At 33.4% G+C, this 24,076-nt stretch overlaps 2 protein-coding genes across 2 annotated transcripts; both read right to left on the bottom strand.

The window, feature by feature from the left end:
* Nucleotides 1-2,557: 2,557 nt before the first annotated feature.
* LOC137833414 (putative disease resistance protein At5g45440) lies at nt 2,558-3,664 on the bottom strand. Its single transcript, XM_068641766.2, has one exon. It carries the CDS (start codon nt 3,662-3,664, stop codon nt 2,558-2,560), a length of 1,107 nt encoding a protein of 368 aa, XP_068497867.2.
* A 15,339-nt stretch (nt 3,665-19,003) lies between these two features.
* LOC137831171 (purple acid phosphatase 18) lies at nt 19,004-23,571 on the bottom strand. The gene is made up of 5 exons (XM_068638744.2): nt 23,310-23,571; nt 21,234-21,902; nt 19,821-20,009; nt 19,649-19,737; nt 19,004-19,466 (listed from the first exon to the last, which is right to left on the bottom strand). Exons 1-5 carry the CDS (start codon nt 23,439-23,441, stop codon nt 19,247-19,249), a joined length of 1,299 nt encoding a protein of 432 aa, XP_068494845.2. The 5' UTR covers nt 23,442-23,571; the 3' UTR covers nt 19,004-19,246.
* Nucleotides 23,572-24,076: the final 505 nt, after the last annotated feature.

Here is a 24,076-nt window from a genome sequence, read left to right on the forward strand (position 1 = left end):
TCATGGTGCGTGGCTTCTTGAGTTTCACCTCCAACCGTATCTCTTCCTTCAGCCCACCTACAAAACAGCCAAGTAAGAAAGACTCCGGTAGGTTATCAATACGGTGTGGCAATCGTTCGAAGGCTTCAATATAAGCTGCAACTGTGGTGATATGTTTGAGTCGATGAAGGGATTCTGAAGGGTCATCATAATCAGTCGGGCCAAAACGGCTCAGCAAAGCTGTGGTAAATTCCCTCCATGTCATCGGACCTCGTGATTTAGCAAACCACCGGTGCCACTGTAAGGCAATACCGTCAAGATGAAAAGAGGCAAGATTGACACGATCTGTATCAGCGACGTTCTGAAATTCAAAATATTGTTCAGCCTGAAATATCCACCCCGTAGGATCATCACCACTAAACCGAGGAAAGTGGAGTTTCAGGTAGGGTTTCCCTTCATTACCGATTGTGATTCCCTTGCCAGAGCCAGAAGGGTTATCAGAATCCTTCTCCTTAATGTCATGAACGTCTGTCACTAACTTGTGGAACATGGCAGTGAGCTTTTCGAGAGTCTCATTAGTGTTTTGCTGGAATTGTTCGAGAGATTGTTTACGTGTTTCCATTGGATCAACACCGCTCTGATACCACTGTTAGGTGGTCTACGGCTGAACCATTGGCCAAAGGAAATTAAGAAAAAAAATGAAGGAGAAGGAACAAGAGAGATTGAGGCAATTTTCTCATATACCTTTCTGAAAGCAAACATTACAATTTAAAGGGAAAACGTAAACTACTTCTAATAACTGTAAATGCTAACTAAATGAAAACGTGGCCTAATAACTGTAAATGGAAACGTGGGCATCCCATTATCTCCTTTACTTCAGCACAACTAATTCTAAGACTATTTCAAAGAAGTCTACCACTCATTAGTTAGCATCGTAACAGATGGCAAGGAAGAAGAAGGATAAGACATCAAAAGATACATACGAAGAAATAGAATGACTTTGACAAACTTGGAGGAAAGGCGAATTGAAGAACCCTAAAGCAAGGACAGACGTTGCAAAACCTCATAGAAGAAGATAAAGGTGAAAAGTCGTAAATAAAGTCAATAAAAAACCTTAAATAAAAGTGGGAATTCAAGAAACTTCTAGAAAGGGATAAGGCAAAGTTGAATGTTTATAAATTTTTCTTAAAGTGAAATGTCACAATTCCCCACTGATGAACCTACCTCAAAAAGGTATAACTAATCATTAACTTAAAACCCCTCGTTAATATATATCAGGCTTAGATATTTATGACATTAATGACAATCATCATTACATTTATTATAATTATAAAAAAATATGGACACAAAGTCAAACAAGCTCGATTTAAAGAATTATTAAGGTTGCTAAGACCAACCAGAGATAACTAATGTTTTCAAAAGCATTTATAGTTAGATTTTCAAACTTAGGGCTTGTGTACTACCCTATCCGTGGGTTATTAATATCCAATAAATATGGATATTATTAAGTCCATAAAAATCAGACTGTTAATATTTATTAGATATTAACCACATGCAAAGTATTGTAAAAAACATGGGTAGCAGCCTAAGGTATAGATATTTACTCTAACCTGCCATAAATCTTGGAATGTATCCGTAAAATCCGACATCTTATATATGTGGTTATAGAGACTCATCTTAGACTTTTACTATCTATAAAAACAAACTTTAGGGATCACTCAATCCATGATATTCACTTATTATTTAGAAATTATTATACCTTTATTGACTCGAAGGTCTGAGAGGTTTTTTTATAGGTGAAAGTCCACTCAACATTTTGTGTTAAAGCTCGACATCCTTCAAGAAAAAGCTCTATCTTCACCAACAACTTGAATTCCACACCTCGTCAAATCCGATAAAAAATAAATTTTATATATTAGATTGATATTGCATCAAATATTTTTTTTTTCAAATTTACGTATACAAAAGTTCACAATAGTAAGATGATTATGAACATCCCTAGATTTTTATAGCTTTACATTCATTTTCACTATATCATAACGATGGTATAAACTTATTTAAAGAACATGGAAAAGTTATGCTTCTATTAAAAAGTAAAGCTTGTGGAGATCATGCACAAAGGACTAACGCATTGCTGCTGTCTTTATTCTTGGTGTGGCTGGTATGGGGGAATGGTGCTGTCAAAGGTTATTCTGCTGCACGAAATTCTAAGTAGCCAAATACAATTTGTGTTTTTAGTGCAGACCTTGAGCTACTATTATTTTGGTTTATTGCGGATGTTGATAATAGTATTAGGAAAAACTGGTACAGAATTTACCTGTGTACACCAGTTTGGAATCATTAGTTGTAGGTTTTTGACATCTAAAGTTTCAGAACCTTTGGGTAATTGATTTTGCTCAATACCACAAGGAATGGAACTTTGTGATTGTGTATACGGGTTGGGTTACCCTGAAGTAACCCTCTAATTTAATTTATTCATTGCTGATAAAAAAAAAAAAAAAAAAAAAAAAAAAAAAATTAAAAAGTAAAGCTGAAAACAAAACAACTAGATCATAAACACGCACATAATACATATAGATCAATTAGAATCTGGCTTTTTAGTGATCTGCTCAGATATGAAACGTGAGAGGGTTGCTGCAACAAAAGGAATACCATGACAATGATAAGCGACACACTGAATGTTTTCCTTAGAGATTTCCACACTCTTTTCTTGTCTTGACAAACACTGCTTCACAAACTCCTTCAATTTGTCAGCATCCCAAGGCTTAATATGAATCAAATTCTCTTCATGCACCAATTTAGTAGTCACTTCCTTTTGTCTGCTGGTGACAATGACAGCACCACCAGTGTCTTTGGGCAAGGCTTGGGAAAAGAGTAATTTGCTCGTATCACCACCATTTTCATCAACATATAACAAATCATTAAACCAATCGTTACAGTGCCACACACCATCCAACACAATCAAGTACTTCTTCTGATCCTTGAGTTTATCATGAAGATTTTTCACCAGCCACTTATCTTCAGGTTCCTCCGCCAATAGATCAGGGTCATCGTCCAAAAGTGCCAACATCTCCTTAACAATCCTAATATCCATTTCTTCTTCGGATTTCAAGTCGTACAAACACACCCATATGGGCTTCTTGTACTTGTCTATGACACGTGAATCACTCAGAACCATTTTGGCAAGAGTGGTTTTTCCCGTGCCACACATTCCGTGAACACCAATGGCCTTGAACCCATCACTGGATTCAAGCAATTTCACAATCTTTTGGATTTCTTCATCGAATACTGGAAGTTTTGGTTCATCATATCTTGTGGGGTACCTGCATGAAGAGAATAAGGGGGAGGTTGGGTTTGCATCATTCCCTTTGGAGTTCCTCACTTCTTGGAGTTCTTTCTTGATAGTCTTCAACAACCCCTCGTTGATACGTTCAACTAGATCAAGACGTGGAAACATGGATAAGGTTTTCTTGTTTGCTCGACACTCGGCAATTGCATGATCTAGTTGGTACAAATGAGAGAGGCACTCAACAGGTGGAGGTGACCAGAATCTCGTGTTCTCTGTGAATTCATTTTCTATTTCTTTCAATAGGGAAGTGATAGTAGGTGATAGGTTTATGAATTCACTATCTTGGCAAAATTCCAAGAAGTTTTCTTTAAGGATTTCAGCAATGTCTGAGGCCATGATTGAAGGAGGGAGCTAGGATGGTGATGATGATTGAGAGTACAAATAATGATAAAGTGTTTTTCTTTCACTTTTGTTTCAAACTTGTGTTGAAAAGGCTACCGTTACTGATACAAAAGCCAATATTATTGTTTTCTTTGCCTCAAATCTCTATCACCAAGAACCATAAGCGTGGAATTAGATTCTTTTCTTGGAACTATAGAAATAGCATTTTTTCACTTGAGGGAAAAGAATGATTGCATTTCAACTTTTGAAAACCAAATTATATTTAAAGATTCTAGTCTTGAAACATGCAGTAAAAAGATGCTGTCGCAATGGAAACCATGCAAAACAAGGGACTCGGATCTTATATAATTGAGGTTTGAAATAAATAAAAAAATATTAGAAACTCTTTGAAATGTCTATTTTATATAGTTGGCAAAATATGTCTTAAACTCAGTAATAAGGTATATATGTATGAGAAATGGTTTGAAACTGAATCACACTATACCTTTAATTCATATATTAAAATGGTTGTTTTATAATTAGTTGTGTATTTATTGATAAATTCTAGAATATTGTTTTAACCCAAATTCAAAATTATATAAAGCAAGAGAAATTATTTTTATGATCTCCAATAGTCAACATAGTAGAGAGCCAATATGTTGGTTGTTTTCTGGATTTTGAAGACGGTTTCTCAATCCACCGCACAAAGCATCATCTATATGACATTGTTTTTGACACATGGAATGATTTAAAGAAAAAGTTTCTACAAGGAGACATGATTCGTATTTCTGATCTTGAAGAGATTATTTCTTCTTTCAAATAGGATGAGTTGACTATTACAAACTATTTCACCCAACTAAAAATTCTTTGGGATTAACTTGATCTTTTTCGCCCGCTACCTACTTGTTCAGGTGCCTCTAAATGCACCTGCTTGTGAATGCTTCTAAATATAAAGCATAAGACCAAATTATTAAATTTCTAAAGGGGCTAAATGATAATTATTTGATTGTGAGAACTCAAATCCTATTGATGGACCCTTTTCCATCCTTGAATAGAGTTTGCTCTCTAGTTACACAACAAGAGAGACAAATATTTGGTGATCAATCTCAGGCTGATTGCTACTTGCAAAGGAGGTTATAAAACCAATGGTATAACCTATGGAAGAGGTGCTGGTTATGGAAGAGGAAGCTATGGAAGAGGATATACTTCTAAAATTTGCAGTCATTATGGAAGGACAAGACATACCATTGATACATGCTATAGAAAACATTCCACTTCATTTCAAGTTTAAAAATCAAAACCATGATCAGAGTCATACTAATGCAGTTTTTCATAATACAAATTTTAATAATGATGAGTTGAATCATGAAGTTTCAAAGTAAGAAGTGCAATATCAACAAATTGATTTTACTTTTGAACAATATCAAACATTGTTAGCTCTTTTACAACCGTCCAAATCCAATGACAATGTTTCTAATCAAGTATTTGTTATTCTTTCCAACATGACAACACAAACTGGTAATAAATTTCTTTCTTCCTTCAGTTCTTGGATTCTTGATAGTGGTGCTACTGACCACATTTGTTCATCTTTAAATCATTTCACTTCATATCATCAAATTAATCCTATTTATGTCAAATTACCAAATGGAAATCAAGTCATTTCCAATTATTCTATATGTGTTTTTGTCAATCAAAATCATGTCATAGACAATGTTCTGTATATTCCTTCCTTCACTTTTAATCTTCTTTCAGTAGCAAAATTGATTTATAAACTATCTTGTGTTCTAACCTTTGACTCTAATGGTTGTCATATTCAGGACAATAAGTCCTTGAGGATGATTGACTATGCTAAGATGCAAGATAGACTTTATATACTTAGGATTGCATTCTATCATAAACTTCAAATCAAACCTATCAAATCTACACACACCATTAATATTGTTAATGTTAGTGCTAGTGATCTAGAAACCCTTTGAAATTTTCGATTAGGTCATGTTTCAAATAAATATATTTATGTTATCAAGAATAAATTTCCTTTTGTTAAGTATAACAATCTTTTGTTTGTGATGTTTGCCATTTTGCAAAGCAAAAAAAAAAAACTTTCATTTCCTATTAGTACATCTAAATCAAAAAAAATGTTTTGATTTGATCCATGTACATATATGAGGACCATACTCAATACCATCAATTCATGGTCATGAGTATTTCTTAACCATAGTTAATGAGTATTCAAAGTTCACGTGGATTTTTCATTTAAAACAAAAATCGGAAGTTATCAAGATTTTGGAAAATTTTGTTGTTTTTGTTCAAACACAATTTGGGACAACAATAAAAATAATAAGAAGTGATAATTAGATTGATTTTTTCATGACTAATATCTTTGTCAATAAAGGAATAGTTGATAAGTTCCAAATTTCAGTAATATTTCATATTAAAATACAGACACTTATGGATATTAATTGATAAAATAACTATAACATAAACCCTATTTTATGAATTTAACCTTTTTACATATTTTGTATTTATAATTTGAATTAGAACGATTTATTCACAAATTTCTGTTAATTTCAGGATTATAGGGAAGAATGGAGATGAAACGACAAAAGGAGAATAAATAAAGCTAAAAAGGGAAAGTTGGAATGCACTAACACTAACCCAAACTCGCCCAAGCGAGCCCAATATCGCCCAGGCGAGATGACTTCAGTGATGTTGGGCATTTTTCGTGCAACTCGCCCAGGCGAGCCCAATAACGCCCAAGCAAAAAGTCACTTATCCCAAGCCCAACTAGGTTAAATATGATGCTTGAGGCATAACCCTACCATCCAGTTGGGAGAATAGAAGGTGTTAGAAACCCTAGAGGAGGCATCCGTCAAGGAGAAGCATTTTGGATCTTCTTTTCTTGTTCTCCATGTTTGTAATAGCCAACATGAGTGACTAATTCTACCATTTGGGATTGGGAGTAATTTGTTCAAACTCTTATGTATTAAGATGATATTTAAATATAATATTTTGTTCTTGATTGATGATTGGCATTGTCATTTTATTTCTAATGCTTGTTTCTATGATCTAGATCCTTAGATTTGACTGGAAAATACTTATAAGTATATGACCCAAATGATAATGATTAATATATTTGATAGCTAGGAATAAATTTGAAATGTTAATTGCCATCAATGTCTAATCGTAATGATAAAAAGTTTTTATAAATATGCGAGAAATTGATATTTAGGAGACTTTCTTAATAATTTTATATGCGATGAATCAATATAAATGATTTTTATATGGGCATAAATATCAATCAAATGATAGAATATTATCATGTTATTCAAAATACAAAGAGTAAGAAGGATGAATCTCAATCCCAATTTTCGCAATTGAATTAACTAACTCTTTACTATTTTTTTATTTAAATTTGATGCAAACTATTGTCAATATCAAATCAAATCAAATTATTGTACATATTCTTATACTTAGTGAATGTTACTATTAGGATTTTAAACAATTGTTCTTTGAGGGTTCGATATATGTCCTTAGGGACAAATTATTTCTTAGGAGGTGTTTTTGTTTAGGGTTTATCCGTCCTTGTGGGTTTATTATTACTTCAGTCAGCTAGGTGTTTCTATTTGATATGCTTCGAAGGTTGGGGTTTCACAAGCGGTGGATCGCGTGGACCAGAGGGTGCTTAGAGTCTTCTTTGGTATCTATTTTGGTAAACGAAATCCCTACTTCTGAGTTTAAACCGACAAGGGGACTGAGATAAGGTGACCCCTTAGCTGCTTTCCTCTTTCTTGTGATTGTGGAAGGCCTAGCGGAGCTTGTCAGACAAGCAATCAAAGTGAATGTGTTTGAAGGTGTGAAAGTGGGTACGAGGGAGGTTGAGTTAAGTGTGTTACAGTTTGCATATGATATGTTCTTCATGTGTGAAGATTCATATGCCAATGTTTTTACTATGAAGGCTATCCTCAAATGCTATGAGCTTGCGTCAGAGCTCAAAGTAAATTTCCACAAATCTATGCTGGTGGGTATCAATGTTGATAGTCCATCTCTAGATGTGTACGCTAAAACCCTGCATTGTACAATTATGAGGATTCCGGTTAAATATTTGGGGTTAGAAGTTGGTGGTAATCCTAGAAGGAAAAGGTTGTGGGAACCTATCGTGAGTAAAGTTAGCGTTAAGCTAAGTGTCTGGAAGGGGAGATTTTTGTCTTTGGCAGGTAGAATATGCCTGGTCAAGTCGATTTTCACTTCGGTAACCTTGTTCTATTTATCCTTCTTTAAAGTCCCAAAGTTGGTGTGTGATAGAATCATTAGCATTCCGATAAGCTTCTTATGGGGGTGGGAAAAGGAAGAGAAATCTATCCCGTGGTTGAGCTGGGAAAATTTCTGCAAACCCCGAGAGGAAGGAGGGATGGGAATTAAAGATGTCAGACTTTTCAACGTTCTCTGCTGGAAAAATGGAAGTAGAGGCTCTTAAGTGAAGAAAAAATGAGGTGGAAAGATGTTCTTTTATCAAAATATGGTATGCAATAGGCTCATAGCAAGACAAATAGGAAAAACCATTCTTGGTGGTGGCGAGACTTATCTAAAAGTTGTGGTGAAGGACAAGATGGTGCACTGGTGCAGAAAGGTTTAAAGATGACGGTTATTTTCAATGTATAATGGCGGCTACATCGTCTTCTTTATTAGATATCATTGGTGTGAATGAACAGGGGTCACCATTTTCAATATCATTTATGGCCTTCCTTTTGTTTTTTCCCGTGTAAAACGACATACCAATGTTCTAACGTAAGATCTTTGACATAGAAAACCTTAGATTCTTGTTGAACCATTATAAATGGATCATCTCGATACCCTATCTTTCGAAAGTCCACTAGTGTGAATCTTGATTCATCAATTTTAACCCCACTTTTATTGTCAACCCATTTACACTTGAAAACTGGAATGAAAAACTTAGTATAGTCAACCTCCCATATCTCTTCTATAAACCCATAGTATGCCATTGATCCAAGTACATGATTTTTATCTTTTGAAGTGGAAAACTTCAAGAGTAACCAGAATTTTGAACTGTACTCTTTTCATCCATAGACTTCGTGTAAAATATACAATTGTTCACTTCGTACACCATACAAGAAATGGCATCAAACTTCAATCCAATAGCCAACCATGTCAAGGTCTCTGATGTTGTTGAATCCTTTAACACCTCGTCTTTAAACCAAGGCATGATATTAGGTTCCATCAAGACCCATTTCTCTGCTTGTCTTGGGTTATTTGCCTTCACAATGGCTTTGTGAGCTTTTATGTAAGGTATAACTTCATATGTGTTGTTCAATATATACAAATGTGCTTGCAAGACTTCTGATCGAGATTTGCTTACAATATTCACACCATGTAAACATTTACTTGTAGAACGCCTGTGGTGCCATGAATTAGCTAGAAGACATATTGGATTTGCTTTTGACATGTACTCTGAACAAAATTCAATACTTTCTTCAGTTATGTATCTTTCAATCATTGAAGCTTCTAGACGATAATGATTTTTCACATAACCTTTCAAAATTTTCATATATCGCTCAACAGGATACATTCATTTTAAGTACACTGGTCCACACAATCTAACCTCTCTTACTAGATGCACAACTAGATGAACCATGATGTCAAAAAAAGATGGAGGAAAAAACATCTCCAATTCACACAAGATAACAACAATTTTATCTTCAAGTTCATCTAGTTTTAATGGATCAATGACTTTACAATAGATGGAAGAGAAGAATGAGCACAAACGGGTTATGGCATGTCTAACATTTTTTTTGCTAAGATCCCACAAATAGCTACCAGTAGCAACTGTTGCATCACAATGTGGCAATCATGAGACTTTAACCCAATTAACTTCAAATCTTGCATTGACACTAGGCTCTTCACATTTGAGGAGTGTCGTTGTGGCACTTTCATACCCTTTAGACATTGACAAAAACTTACTTTTTCATCTTTTGACATGGTGTAATAGGCTAGGGGCAAATATGTACACTTACCCATTTCTATCGGTGCCAACTTGCCTCGTATGTTCATTTCAATCAAATCTAAACAAGCATTTAGACCATCCTTCATCTTCCCGTTAATGTTAAGAAGTGTACCAATTAAGCTATCACACACATTCTTCTCAATATGCATTACATTTATACAATGTATGACTTCTAACCTCGATCAGTACGGAAGATCAAAGAAGATTGATTTTTCTTCCAAATGTTTGTCACAAATGAATTTTTTTTATTTACCGAAGGTATTGTCTATGTTATTTACCTTTTTGTAAACCTCAACACCAGTTAATGGAGTTGGTGGACCACTAGTCTCTTGATGTCCATTAAAAGCTTTTTTCAACCTCCAGTAAGGATGATGACTTCTAAGAAACCTCCGATGCCGAAGATATATTGTCTTCCTTCCATGTTTCAATTGTTGAGAAGCAGTGTCTTCTTCGCATATTGGACATGACCCTTAACACTATACCCTGATAAGTTACCATATGCCGGAAAGTCATTGATGGTGCAAAATAACATTATGCATCTTAAAAGTTTCATTAGCAAATCCGTCAAATACTTAAACACCCTGATCCCACATTAACTTCAAATCTTCAATTAGGGGACTTAGATAAACATTTATGTGATTCCCTGACTATTTCGGACCGGATATCATCAAAGACAACATAATGTATTTTCGCTTCATGCACAATCCAGGAGGTAAGTTGTAAATAACTAGTAAAACATGCCATGAACTGTGACTCGTACTCATATTACCAAATTGATTCATCCCTTCTGTAGCTAAACCAAGTCAGATATTTCTTCATTAACTCTGGAAACCCATCATCAAATTTCTTCCATTGAATAAAATTAGTTGGATGTCGGTACATGCCATCACATTTCCTCTCATATACATGCCATCTAAGATTCTTAGCATCGTTTGGGTTTGCAAACAAACGCTCCATCCTTGGAATGATGGGAAGATACCACATAACCTTCATTGGGGGTCCATGTTTTCCTATCTCTTAATTAGTATCATCATATTTTTGTTTCAACTTATAACGTGGTAACCCACACCTCAGAAAACTTTTCAACAATTCAAAATCTTTCCTGTATAATATACAATCATTAGGACATGCATGCATCTTTTTATACTCCATACCCATTGGACAAAAAATCTTTTTGGCCTCATAATTACGATTAGGTTGAGTATTTCGCTCTGGAAGCATATCCTTCAACAACTGAAGCAATTTCGTGAAGCTTTTATCAGTCCATCCATTTATTGCCTTCAAATTCATCAATCTTAACACTGCTGACAACCGTGCGAAGTTAGTTGATCCAAGATATGATGGAGTCTTTGCATCGCTTGGCATACTTCCATATCCATTCACTTCTGCAAAAGACTCAGCTCCCACATCACGAATCATGTCCTCCAATTGATCATCATCTACATCATCATGTACTGCATCATCCATGTTGGACCCCACATATTCTTCAGTTACGAAAACACGTGGTAAATTTAATAATTCATCATGCCATGTCCAAGTTGTATAAGAACGAAGAAACCCATCACATAGAAGGTTCTCTCTGATTATCTTAACATCCAGTATCCTTCCATTCAAACAGTTAACGCACGGACACCTGATCTCTACTCCATCATGACCACTATTATTATGTTTTGTATAAATTCTTCTACTCCTCTTTTGTACTCATCACTTATGTGAACATAATTAATCAAATTTTAATCTATTATATTCTGGAATAGTCATTCAGGTGTTTTCTAATTAGTGTTTTATCTCACGCGTTTGTCGAGGGTCGAACACCCTCAGACTCAATACACACACGATAATTCTATTCTAAACTAACAACTAACATAATATAAACTAATAAATACAATTTATAATAAATACTAAATAACACAAATTAGAAATCATAAAATTAATTATAAATATTAAATAATATAAATTTATCTATCATCTAATAATTTAATAATGTTAATCAAGTGCTTTGAAGAATCCAAATCCAAGGTGTTTGATGAAAGCCTGGTGTGGTTGTTGTGTTTGGGTGGGATCTAGGTAGAATAAAGTGTGATTCACTCCTTTGTTGAATCTAAAACTGATGTGAATTAAAACCTTTTTGAAAATAAGTGTTTTTCCAACTGAATAAAAACAACCTGTTGTTTTGTCGAATCAACCGGTTGTTTTACTCTTAGGAGTTTTTGAAAAAGGTTGAAAGGTGTTTGGTTTGGTTGACTTAACTGTCAATCCAAAACAATCGGCTGTTTCGTGATTTCAACCGATTGTTTCTTTGAAAATCCTAACAGAATTCAGTTTTGAATGGTGAATCTGTTTTAAATGTTTTCTAACTGAATACGCTCCTTCATTAATTGTTTTGACCAATCTTTGGAAAATATAAATGGTTTGTTTATGTTTTTAAATAAGTAAGAAATATCTTTGAGAAATATAGTTTGACAGATTTGATTCTAAGATTTCAAGATTCACATCAAGCTTTGGATTTTTGATAGTGGAATAAGATTACAACTGTATTCAATTCAGATTGTACTGTGATAAGTTGTAATCCTTTCTAAACCTATTGTATTTCTGGTGTTGTGTTGCCAAGGAGTATTGTGTGTTCTTGAGGTGTTCAAGATCAATACTCTTGGTATGGTTTGCCAAAGGTAGTGTGTTTCTTGAAGGGTTCAAGGTCACTACTTTGGTGGTTTGTGTTTTGTAATCTGGTTTGATTGCTTAGTGGATTACCCAGTGGTATTCTAGGGACTGGATGTAGCTCTTGGTTTAAGAGTGAACCACTATAAGATGTTTGTGTGATTCTCTCTTACCATGAACTTTTTTTTAATTCTGTTTTAAGCTTAATTGATATAAACAACCAATTGTTTCAAAGAAACAATCGATTCTTTTTCTGTGTATTGCTGCATAACTGCTTGAGTTCTTGGCTTACTTGATTCCTATTCTGGATTTATACAAAGAATTTCATTAAACCTGAAAAAGTTGTCAAAAACCCCTTTTAAGCAATTTACCCCCCTCTTGTTTAAGGTCGTATATTCTAACAAATAATTCTATTATAAACTAAAAATATATATAAATTTTAAAAAATACAAATTATAATGAACAAAAAATAAACAAATTAATAACATAAAAATGTAAAAAATTTAAAACACCACCTACCTTGTGCGTGAACGAAACGGTAGTGGTAAATAGTGGCGCGGGACAGGCAACGACGACGGAAGCAAAGTCAACAACAATGATGTTAGGCGGAAATAGCAACGATGAAGACACAACAAAAAGCAAACAAAAACCTTCCCAATGAAATAGTGACCTTAACAATGGCATAAGACAAAACATAAGAGAAATAGAAAACATACAAAAATCAATGGTGAAGAAGAAGAGAGGAAGACAATGCTTACCAATGGCACGAAGACAATGCAAACAAGAGAGGAAGCACAGAATAGAGGACACACAGAAGAGCAAGGAAGCACAAGAGAAAGGAGAGTATGAAAACGTAAGTAGCACGCTTTTGAGGTAGGGTAAAAATTTTTACGAATACAACTATTTGTAAAAGCCGCATTCTTAAATCAAACGCTTTGATTTAAGAATGAGACTATTTGTAATAGCCGCATATGTAAATCAAAGCGCTTGATTTAAGAAATGCGACTATTACAAATAGCCGCATAGCCGCGTTCTTAAATCAAGTTAATTTCAAAATGCCACCGCATTTTGAAAGACAGTTTCTGACCGTAAAAATGCATTAAATAATGAGTCGTTGTTTTAACATTTTGTACTAGTGGAGGATGGTTCCAAGGAGCTATTCAGTGCAGAGTGGGTAGTAGGGATAAGGTCAGACTATGGGAGGATGTATGGGCTGGATGTTGTACCCTCAAGGTTTTGTATCTTAGGTTGTTTTTTCTAATCTCTTGATAAGGGTCTTAAGGTGGCAGAGGTACGGAAGTATGAAGATTTCGTATGGCATTGGAGGCTTAGATGGAGGGGGGAGAGGTTCCATTGGGAATCATCATAAGAAGTAGAATTGCTAAGGCTTCTTTCTAGGGTGCAACTGCTAACAGAGATGAAGGATAGGCAGGTATGGGAAGGCGATGAGTCTGGGGAGTTTTTGGTGAAAACTGCTTATGTGTTGATAAGTGTCTAATTTCATTATTAAATCTGATTAGAAAGTATTTTTATGGTTTTGATCTAAACAATAATACTAAACATATTTGAGTGTTAGGAATAGACTTGAAATGTTAATTGCCATAACTGTCTGAACTTGATTCTAAGATGTTTTTATAAATGTGCGAGGAATTGATATTTAGGAAACATTCCTAATAATTTTAATGCGAGGAATTGATATAAATAAATTTTATACGGGCATCAATTTCAATCAAAGAACATAATGTTACCATGTTAATCAAAATACATGAGAGTGAGAAAGATGAAACCTAATCCCTATTTTTCCAAATTGAAGCAACCAATTCTTTGCATGTTTTCTTATTGATCATCGTCAACATAACCACTTTCAACAAAGCTTTCATTATTATGTTTTATATTTAGCGAGTATAGTACTTGATAATTCAATTTTTCCTAGTGGGATCGATATCCATCCTTAGGGACAAACTATTACTTCTGACAACGCGGTGGTAAAAAGTCATCATGTGCATCTAGCAAATCACGTAAGAGGACCTCATCATGATATTTTCAGCCAATTGTGGAGGGTTAAAGCTTCCCCAAGTGTTTTGACAACTGCATGGAGGGTAATGGTGGACCGTATTCCAACAAGAGTTAATCTTGCTAAGAAAGGGGTGGAAATGCCTACACTGGTGTGTGTTATGTGCCAAGTCGTCAATGAATCGTCACAACATCTCTGCCTTCAGTGTAAGGTGGCCCAGTGTGTGTAAGATCGTTGCTTTAGATGGATCGGCGTTTTGTATGTTCACCATGTGGATCTGAAGAGACACTTCGAGCAATTCTACTTACCACAAGGTTCCTTTAACCATAATATGTTGTAGAAAGGTATGTGGGTGGATGTGATCTAAAGTATTTGGGAACAAAGGAACCTTATTATCTTCAAGCAGGGGATGTGGATGAGGAAATTTTTTTCATATGGCACAACTAAAATGTTGGCTATGGTTGAAACATAAAATGTGTGCCTTTAATTTTTCTTTTTCTAAATGGTGTATGAGTCTGATTCTGTGTATTCAGAAATAGTAGTGAGGGGGTTGGTGAAGCAAAGCAAGTTGGTCTGGATGCATACTCTGTCATCTTTGAAAAGCCCCATAAGTAGGTGGTCTGTGGTGAGTGGTTGGAAAAGCTGGGAATGGTTATGTTATGCGGGGGTTTTTCTATTTTGGCATTGTAGTTATGTGTGGTGCAGGGGTCTTCCGTAGCAGAAAGAGGAGGATTGGTTTTGATGCAAGACAAGTTCTATTTTCTTGTTTTGTATCCCTAATATACTTTGTTGTGTGCTGCTGGTGCGTGCTATAATATGTTCAGCAGCAAAGATTATCTTAGAAAGGGTGTATAGGTTCTGCTCACAAGGGTCTAAATCTATATAGCTTTTGGATAACGTTAGGAAGGGAGGTACCGTAAAAGCTAATGGTTGATGGTGAGGTTTTGTTGCACCAGTTTTCCCAGTCAACCAGTTGGAGTAGCTACTGGAACTGTTTTAGAGGTTGAAGTTTGCATCTCTCATTGGTCTTAGGGATTTATGCAGAAAATGATGAATCATGTTGCAAAATTTTCGGATGAGTTGAACTTTGAGGTTACAATATTAAGAGTTTTGCTGAGCCATGACCAAATTGGTCCTCCCTTGTTGATACCTCACATGCTTTCACACCATCATCCATCTACTAACTTGCATTCATGGCTCTTTGTGTGGCAATAGGTGCAAGGAACACTAGTTTTGTTGAAGAGTTGTCTAAGCCTATGAAGCAAGAAGACTGGTTAATGTCAATCTTTGAAGGGATTCTTGTAGCTCAATTAGTTGCTTTATCTGGCCAATACAAAGCATTAATAGTATGTTGGAAGGCAGAAGAAAGGAATGCACAGATGTATTATTTTTTTTTTGTTGCAGCTACAATCTGGTTTAAAAGGAACCTATGCTGGTTTTTTCCTTTTTGTTTTGTTGCATAGATGATGCTTAAATGTTGCAGTTTTGGTGCATAATTATGCAAATTTAAGGAGCCTAGGCACTAATGTATTTATGTCTAGTAGATGTTTGTATTGCATTGGTGGTTTAAGTTTTTGACCTAGTTTTTTAGTGTAGGAGCTTTCTATAGCTTATGTTTCTAATTTGTTAAAGCAAGTGTCAAAGGAATCTAGGCCTTTGTGCTTGTTAACTTTTTTGGAGTGGAAGATGAACTTTGTATAAAGGTTTGGACACTCCTAAAGTGTTCCCTTTAATTCATTTATTTATTGCTGATAAAAAAAAGGATTAATGTGTCTGAATAAGTACAAGAATAAAAAAAAGTTACCTAAGTACCTAAAGGATTATCATTGTAATTTTAATGTTTCCAATATATCTTTAAGAGTTAAAAAACGTAGATTAAATAATAATTAAATATATGTAAGCATTGCAATATACTACTAATCAACTTATACGAGCTTAAATGACAAATCAAGCTATTATTTATTTTTTGCAATATTAAACTAAAACGTTTTCATAATACTAGAACATAATTTTTTAATAAATTCTAAAAATCGTTATTTCACATCCAAATTAAATTATGCACATAAGTTTAATTCCCTATAACTTAATGTATACTATATCAATTTCATATGTTATAAAATATATCATATACCTAGTTCAACTATATATTTACATGAATGTTTTGTTTGATTGAGGGATTGGATTTTGGAGGATTGATTTGGATACAAAGTGAATGAAAAGTGATGTGTTTTCGGTAAGTTGAGTACAAAAGTTATTGATTTATGTGATTGATTTTATTGAATTAATGAAAGATAATAGTTTTTTTTTTTTAAGTTCAAAATTGTCTTTAGTGTATATTTTAAAATATAAACTTTTATTTTAAAAATATTAGTTGGAAAATTAAAAATGAATTATTTATTAAAAATAATTATATTATTAATTAGAACCAAAAAGTCATTTACACACAATACTAAAAAATTTCTATACTTTTTCTGCATCTCACACATATTCCTCACTCCAAACTTTTTGTACAAATCTACACCAAAAATCCAAAGTTCTTATAATTACATCTAAACCTTTATTTATATCGGTACAAAATCTCAATCTCAATCTCAATTTATGAAGACACTACATACAGACAGTTCCTATTTGCAGCAATAATTACTAAACCTTTGATCTTTATGTTCTGATCATTTTAATTAATGATTTTAGTTCATAATTCCAAAATCATTTTTTTACAAATTATTATATATTAAATTTTAATAAAATATAATATTCCATTTTAAAATTTTATTTTAACAAACATACTCTCAACTTTAAATTGATTGAAATATTATTTTATAATAATTATTTACTTTACATTCCTACTTAATCAATATTTGTTCTTACACTATACACTGTCTCCGATTCTTATTACACATAAAATGTTGGCATGACAGAAAATTATTTTCATTTCTTGATTGTAAATTACAAAATTGACAATTTTTTAACTTGCCAATATTCAAATTTATATAAATAATTTTTGTTATGTAAAGAAGCCTAAAACTTTTACCAAATTTGAAATTGTAACTGTTATTTTTTCTAAGACTCAATAATTGTATTATAATTATTTTTGGACTAAAATATTCTTAAATAAAAGAAAGAGACATATATATATATATATATATATATATATATTAGCAAAACAATTCTAAAAATAGATGATATTAACTAAGATAGTTTTGATAAATATAAAAATTTACAGCATTTATTACTCTAAACTAAATTAATCATTTTCTTTAATGATAATGAATTAGATAATTGAGTCTTATAAATAAGAAGAGACAATACAAACCACTTTCACTTGGACAAATGCTTCTTCATACTTCCGAAATGTTTTTTTTTTTTTACTTTTTGGATTGGATAATCCAAAAATTATTAATTTCTGTCATTTGACATTTCAAACGATTTGGAAGGAAAAAATGGTGTAAAAAGAATTTGATGGAATGCAGAAATTAATGATGTTAATAGGTTGGGCTGCTTTGGTTAGGTTGAAGTGATATTTTTTCAGCTACACTCTCCTTTCCTAATCATAAACCATAAGGCAAATTTTTCCTACTCCCAATCTTTTTGGACCTGTATCCTTTATTTCAGGAATGAAAATCTAGAATTGGAAATAATACATTATGAAAAAATAGATTATAAAAAATTATTGTGTTTCAGAAATAAAAATCTAGAAACAAAAATCAAAATCTCTTTCCAGATAAAAAAAATTCATAATAAAAAAAATTCGTTTTGAAAAAAAAATGGGAAACATATTTAGAAAAGGAGTTCAGAATGTATTTTTATATGTAACTCATTTTATTTAAGGAAATTTTTGTCTTTTTATACTGAAATTGGTTGCATGATATGGTGCAGTAATTGCCGCAAAATTAGTTCTCAAGAAAACATTATAGATAAGAAACTTCACCAACTTCCCATGCTCCATAACACAAATAATCTTTGTATCAGTTTTAAAAAAACTGCTTGAACTTGCCCATGGACAAAAGTTTCATCAACTTCACAAATGCAGATCACAGGTCCATCTCCTCTTTGGATATCAAAATCAATTTAATATATAGGTGGGTATAATCTTACCTTACAAGTTGACTATGCTTAAAATTAATTTTTTAAGATAGTTTTATAATTATTTACAATTTATCATAGCTGAGAGTTTTTTTAATCTATCGAGTTTTTTTAATCTATCGTGTCACCCACTCTTGGATCTCTATTAGAACCGCCACCCATAAATATTTAATCTTATGTACGAGTTAACATTACATCAATTAAAAATAAGATCAATTCATAGTATATAAGTAACTGCGAACCTTATCTTATAAATCAATTTTGTAAAATTATAAATCAATTTTGTAAAATTAAATTAAGTTTAAGATTCATTTATTAAGAATATGAAAAGGTTCTAGCTAATATTCTTCGTGATCCAAAATATTAAAGAAAGTTTAGTATTTCCAATAACAAGCAACAACATTGTGGTACAAAGAGATTGAAAAAGCCAAAATTATGTTTATATGTAATTCTAAACTATATTTTTATTGTAAATGAAAGAGCAAATTCAAGCATCACTCTACTCACTCCAACCACACAATGTCAACTCACTCAAGCATCTATCAATATAGAGTTACTCATGTCATAGAAAACAATACCATAGAAACAGACCACTAGCCTTGTACTTAATTTATAGAATATGAACTTAGATTAAATACAGGAAAAGATGTAAAGACAAGTACTGAAATATCACAGTTACTCACTCCAAGGACAAAACAAGGTGAAAACATTCAAGCTACTACTTTAGTGCCATTTACTATTATAAGCAATTGGCTCATGATTTGTATATACAAGACCAAACTCTTGCTAATCTGTTGTAGAGGAATAACAAGACCAGGGGATTCTAAGGTGTCATAAGTTTATTCCTAAGCTCATTTCTCTTCTGATCAACACATCCTGAGCTGATCAAAGAGGTTATCCAGATATCATCAGATTTTACTGGCTCATCATCGTCATTCCTGTGCCAACTCCAGAAAGCATGCGTAGAGTTTACAATCTTTAGCTCGCCGTGACCAAAACTGGCTTCACGGAATTCTGACCATATTGGCTGTGGATTTATATATCTGTCAACGAGCAATGATGTGATGTGTCCATAAAAATCGTAAGAATGACAGAAGAGAAAATACAAGCAGAATGCATGTTGAGTTTTGACAAATTGAGTTTAAAAATAATCTCTGCATAGATCCTTTGCGAGAACAAATGGTTAAGAGAAAGATTCATTTGGCTTATGCTGAATCAAACTTACTTATGAGCTAAGCCTTCTTTGTTTCCTCCATCGCCAATGGTTATGTGGACTGAACCACAAGGGTCAACTCTTCCATTGTATACACGTTTCTGTGAACCAGACAAAGTATAGTTTAAAATCCTAATAAAATTAAACTTGAAAGAAACAAAAACTCTTAAGCATGTAGCCATACCGAGCGTTCATAAGCATGCACATGACCTGCGAGAACTAAATCCACGCTAGCAGCATTAAGCAATGGCTCCATAGCTGCCATCATATCAGCCCCTTCACCTTGATGAGCTGTGTTACTATTATACCATGGCACATGAAATAACACAAGTAACCAAGGTGTCCTTTTCCTGTCCACCTTTGAAAGATCTTCCTACAGATCACAGACAATAACATTAGGTCTGTGTAGCAAGACAAGTTAAGATTCAAATGAAAATGTAAAATGTCTGGACATATTTATGGCTTACAGATTAAATGTAAACTGTTAAAATTATTATAACAGAATGTTAAAAGAATATTAGCAGAACACCCACAATAACTTTTGGTTTTGCTCTTTATTGCTCTTCATACATATATTGAAATGTGCAGCTATGTATAATGGAGGATATTCAACTTCACATTACTTAATATCTCCAATATCTGAGTTAAAGACATGATCCCAATGCTGGTTTTATGAAGCCTTCTTATTTTTAAGTAGGTTGTTTGCCAAAGCCATATGAAAATACAATTTATGCCTTTGTCAACTGGGATTTTGCATGCCAATGTGTGCTACATTAGGCTTCACGCTAAACTGTAAACAGTAAGAAATGAAATCAAGGAAGGAAGAAGCAATTGTGTCTTTAATTTCTTCATAATTCCACTGAGAGATTTCAAGCCAACAAGATGGAAGAAATAGAGATGCTAGTCATTTCTTTTTAAATGAATATTGAGTCTTTCTGACTAATGACAAGACACAACAATTAAGCCTTATGTCAGTTAATGGAATTGGCCATATGGATGAATTGACTTCGTTTTGAAAATCTTTAACCAGACAAATGAAGAACAATGGAAACAAGGGCATTGTGATGTTAAAAAGTAATATAACGTATAGCATATGAAGGCATGAAGAATACAGGAAAAACTTCTGTTCACAGGTATGACAACAGTTGTTTACAACCAAAAGCAATCTCTGCATATAAAGTAAAATAGAATTTCCAATGTATATATCAATGACATATTCTCTTTGGAAAAAATATGAAAACTAACAGTTTAAAATTTCAAAGCAAGGATCCTTCTACATGGCCATGATGAATCATCCGTTAACTATCCCAAGAGTCCAAGACTGTCACAGATCAAATTTAATTTTCCCCAGTGGATGTGATACATGCCATTCCTAATAATGAAAAATCATTCTGTTCTTCTAACCATTTCTGAGAATGCTTTCCATTAAAAAGTGTATACTAAAATCAAAAACTAGAAAATGAAAACCTAGCACAAAAGAAGCTTTTTGTTTTCCACATTTATTCTCTCCAAGCACTTGCTACGTAATGGTGGCAATAGATAAAGCAACACTTGTCAGAATATAGTAACTCCTAATCAATTAGAGAAATCAACTAACCTTAAGCCATCTATATTGTTCAGAGTACTCATCATAATCTGCATAGGACCCAAGCATGATAATGTGAACACCTGCAACTTCAAATGAATAAAAGAGATTTGAATTTGATCCGCTTTCCTCAAATGGCATTTTCCATCTGGAATTATAGGACACAAACCCATCCTTTAACAAAGGTATGCTCTCTACTTCATGGTTCCCTTGTGTTACCATCCATGGTCTTGCACTAGCAAGTGGCTGCACTAGCCTACCGAACGAGTCCCAGTGACGCTGGATATAATCAGCATATGCAAGGTCTCCTGGAAGTAGGTGAACATTATATTTACATTGGTCAATGTGATCCAATGTTGATTTAGTCCATCCAGTTTGACCCAAATCCCCAGCCACAGCAAAAGTGATTGGAAGTTGAGCTGGAGGAGTTCTGAGCTGGAACTCGGGACCTTGTTGACCGCATCGATAGTAGTACACAGAATCATGCTCCAAAGGTCCAATAACGGTATGGTGTATCTTTCCTGAGTTATAGAACATATAACTGTAAGAGGTGTTCTCTCCTTCAGCTACAGAGTCATATTGCCCTGGTGATGTTCCATATTCTACAATTGAAGGTGCAGAATTATCATCGGTAATCCAAGTAACTCTCATGTGCTGGTCTCCTGCTAAAGAAATGTGTACCTGGAATATAAACTTTGATGATAAGAATCTGAATCAACTGATACTAATTGAGTACCACAAAGTAACATTAACATGCTTACAAAAGATAGATATGATTGCTTATGCAAATATTCATGGTTCACACATTGTTCAAGAATTAGCAAAGAATTCACCAAGGTAAAGGAGAGCAGTTTAAGTTCAAATAAGAAACATTCAATGAAAGTGTTTTACAGAGTACAAGCATTACAACAAATAAAAATCACTACAAAAAGATATCATTTAAAGATTTCACATCACTTGTAAGACATCATTTTAAATGAGAAGCCTAATCACAAACGTATTGAGGATGTAGATTGAATACCATCCACGTTGCAACCAACCTCCTAAGGAAATTTTCATCATAACATAATCAAGATCAAACATGACTCCCATTACAAAAATGCTGCTACTCAACTAGTCTAATGTCACGGACCTCAACCAAGAAGTCACAAATCTAACTAGTGGGCCTTCACTGATTTTCACTTCATCACTCTCCATATATCACAATTTCTATTACCTAAAATCCATAAGGGAAAAAGTATCAAAGAAACATTACAGTAGCAGGGCCATAAACCAAAGAAGAACAAAGAATTACTTAATTAGGACAAACTCCGAAATACCTCATTCATATATATAATTCGCAAAGTAAAGGGAAAAACATCCTATGTTAAGACATACCAGAAACATAACACTTAGGGTATGTTTGATTCTCTTTTCACTTTATGAGATAAAAAAACTATTTTCTAAAACAATTTCACACTACTCACCAATTAATCTCTCTCATCAGAATTCTATTATTAAGTTTTGAAAATTATATCCAAATACAAGTGAGAAGTGATCTAAAATTCAAAAAATAGAAACACTTACATGCTTTCTCACATTTTTCTTCTTTTATTCTCTTCTTATTCAACCTCTCTCAAATCTACACAGTCATGTGCCTAATACCATCTTCACCAACTTTCTGAACAACCATTTTGCCGGGTAAGCATTGTACTGGTATAGATTATGCATTAGATTTGTCAGTGAGTAATCTTTATCTAAAAATCTGGTTAGGTCACTGGAATCTCTCACTCCAACTACTTTTATTCCATCTACCGAGATCACACTTGAAAGGCATCAAGTCCATTCCACCCAGTTTTAATTATGATCTTCTTCGTTGAACAACCTTGTTTACTTGCATGCTAAAAGTTAATAACAGTTTTTGAAAATAAAAATGAAACACACCCATATTAATCTTTCTTTCCATTTTTCCCTTACAAAAACCCAGATTCTGAACCAATAACAGAAGAAAACAAAGAATGGAAAAGAGTAACATTGATCAGCTATAAGCAAAAGGGTACATTAAAAAAGTGATTTAATTGAAGAATACAGAGCGATGAAGTGTGTGACCTGTTGAGGGTAAGAGGAGGGTTTAGAATGCCATGGAAGATGAAAGGCTTTTCGAGGCGGAGGTCGAATGTAATCAGCAGGCACAGTTGCAGACTGAATCAATAAAACCGTCAGAAGTAGTTTCAGTTCCATTTGTGTGTCAACACAAACCTCTGCAACAACGTTGGATCAGCACGACAACAATGTACTTCACGAATCTATCATCACTGTACACAAAGCCGTGATTCAGGTCCGTGGATTTTGGCAATAGTGAATCACTTTATGTTAATTTGTTTATAATATTCATTTATGTAACTTTTTGTTTCTTTCAATATACTTTTAATTTTTCTTCGAATAAACCATCTGCTACAGAGTTAATATCCTACAACAAAATTTCGTTCTGTTGTTATTTATCTATAAAATTCAAATTCATGCCACATGATTTTTAGATAAATTACTTTTATAATTTAGTACGAAATGTTCATTAAAGTTAAATTTATTTAAATGAATATATTTATGAACATCAAAATATATTTTTATCTAAAAAAAAAGAAGCCAAACTAAAGGACCTTGTAGTTAGTGTACTTTTTGTCACGTCCACATTAAGTATTTATGATCGATGTTCATCCTCTGTTCTAAAATAGTGCGTTTGCAACTATATACTTAAAGTTGAGTATGATAACGATGTATTTGAAAAAGGAGTAAAAACCTAAAATTTGAAATTGTAAAGATCAATTAAACATTTTCTACAATTATGTTTTGGTTTTAAAAAATGCGTTTGGTAGCTT

This window comes from Phaseolus vulgaris, chromosome 6, assembly GCF_051622355.1.
Source record: "Phaseolus vulgaris cultivar YP4 chromosome 6, ASM5162235v1, whole genome shotgun sequence".
NCBI lineage: Eukaryota > Viridiplantae > Streptophyta > Magnoliopsida > Fabales > Fabaceae > Phaseolus > Phaseolus vulgaris.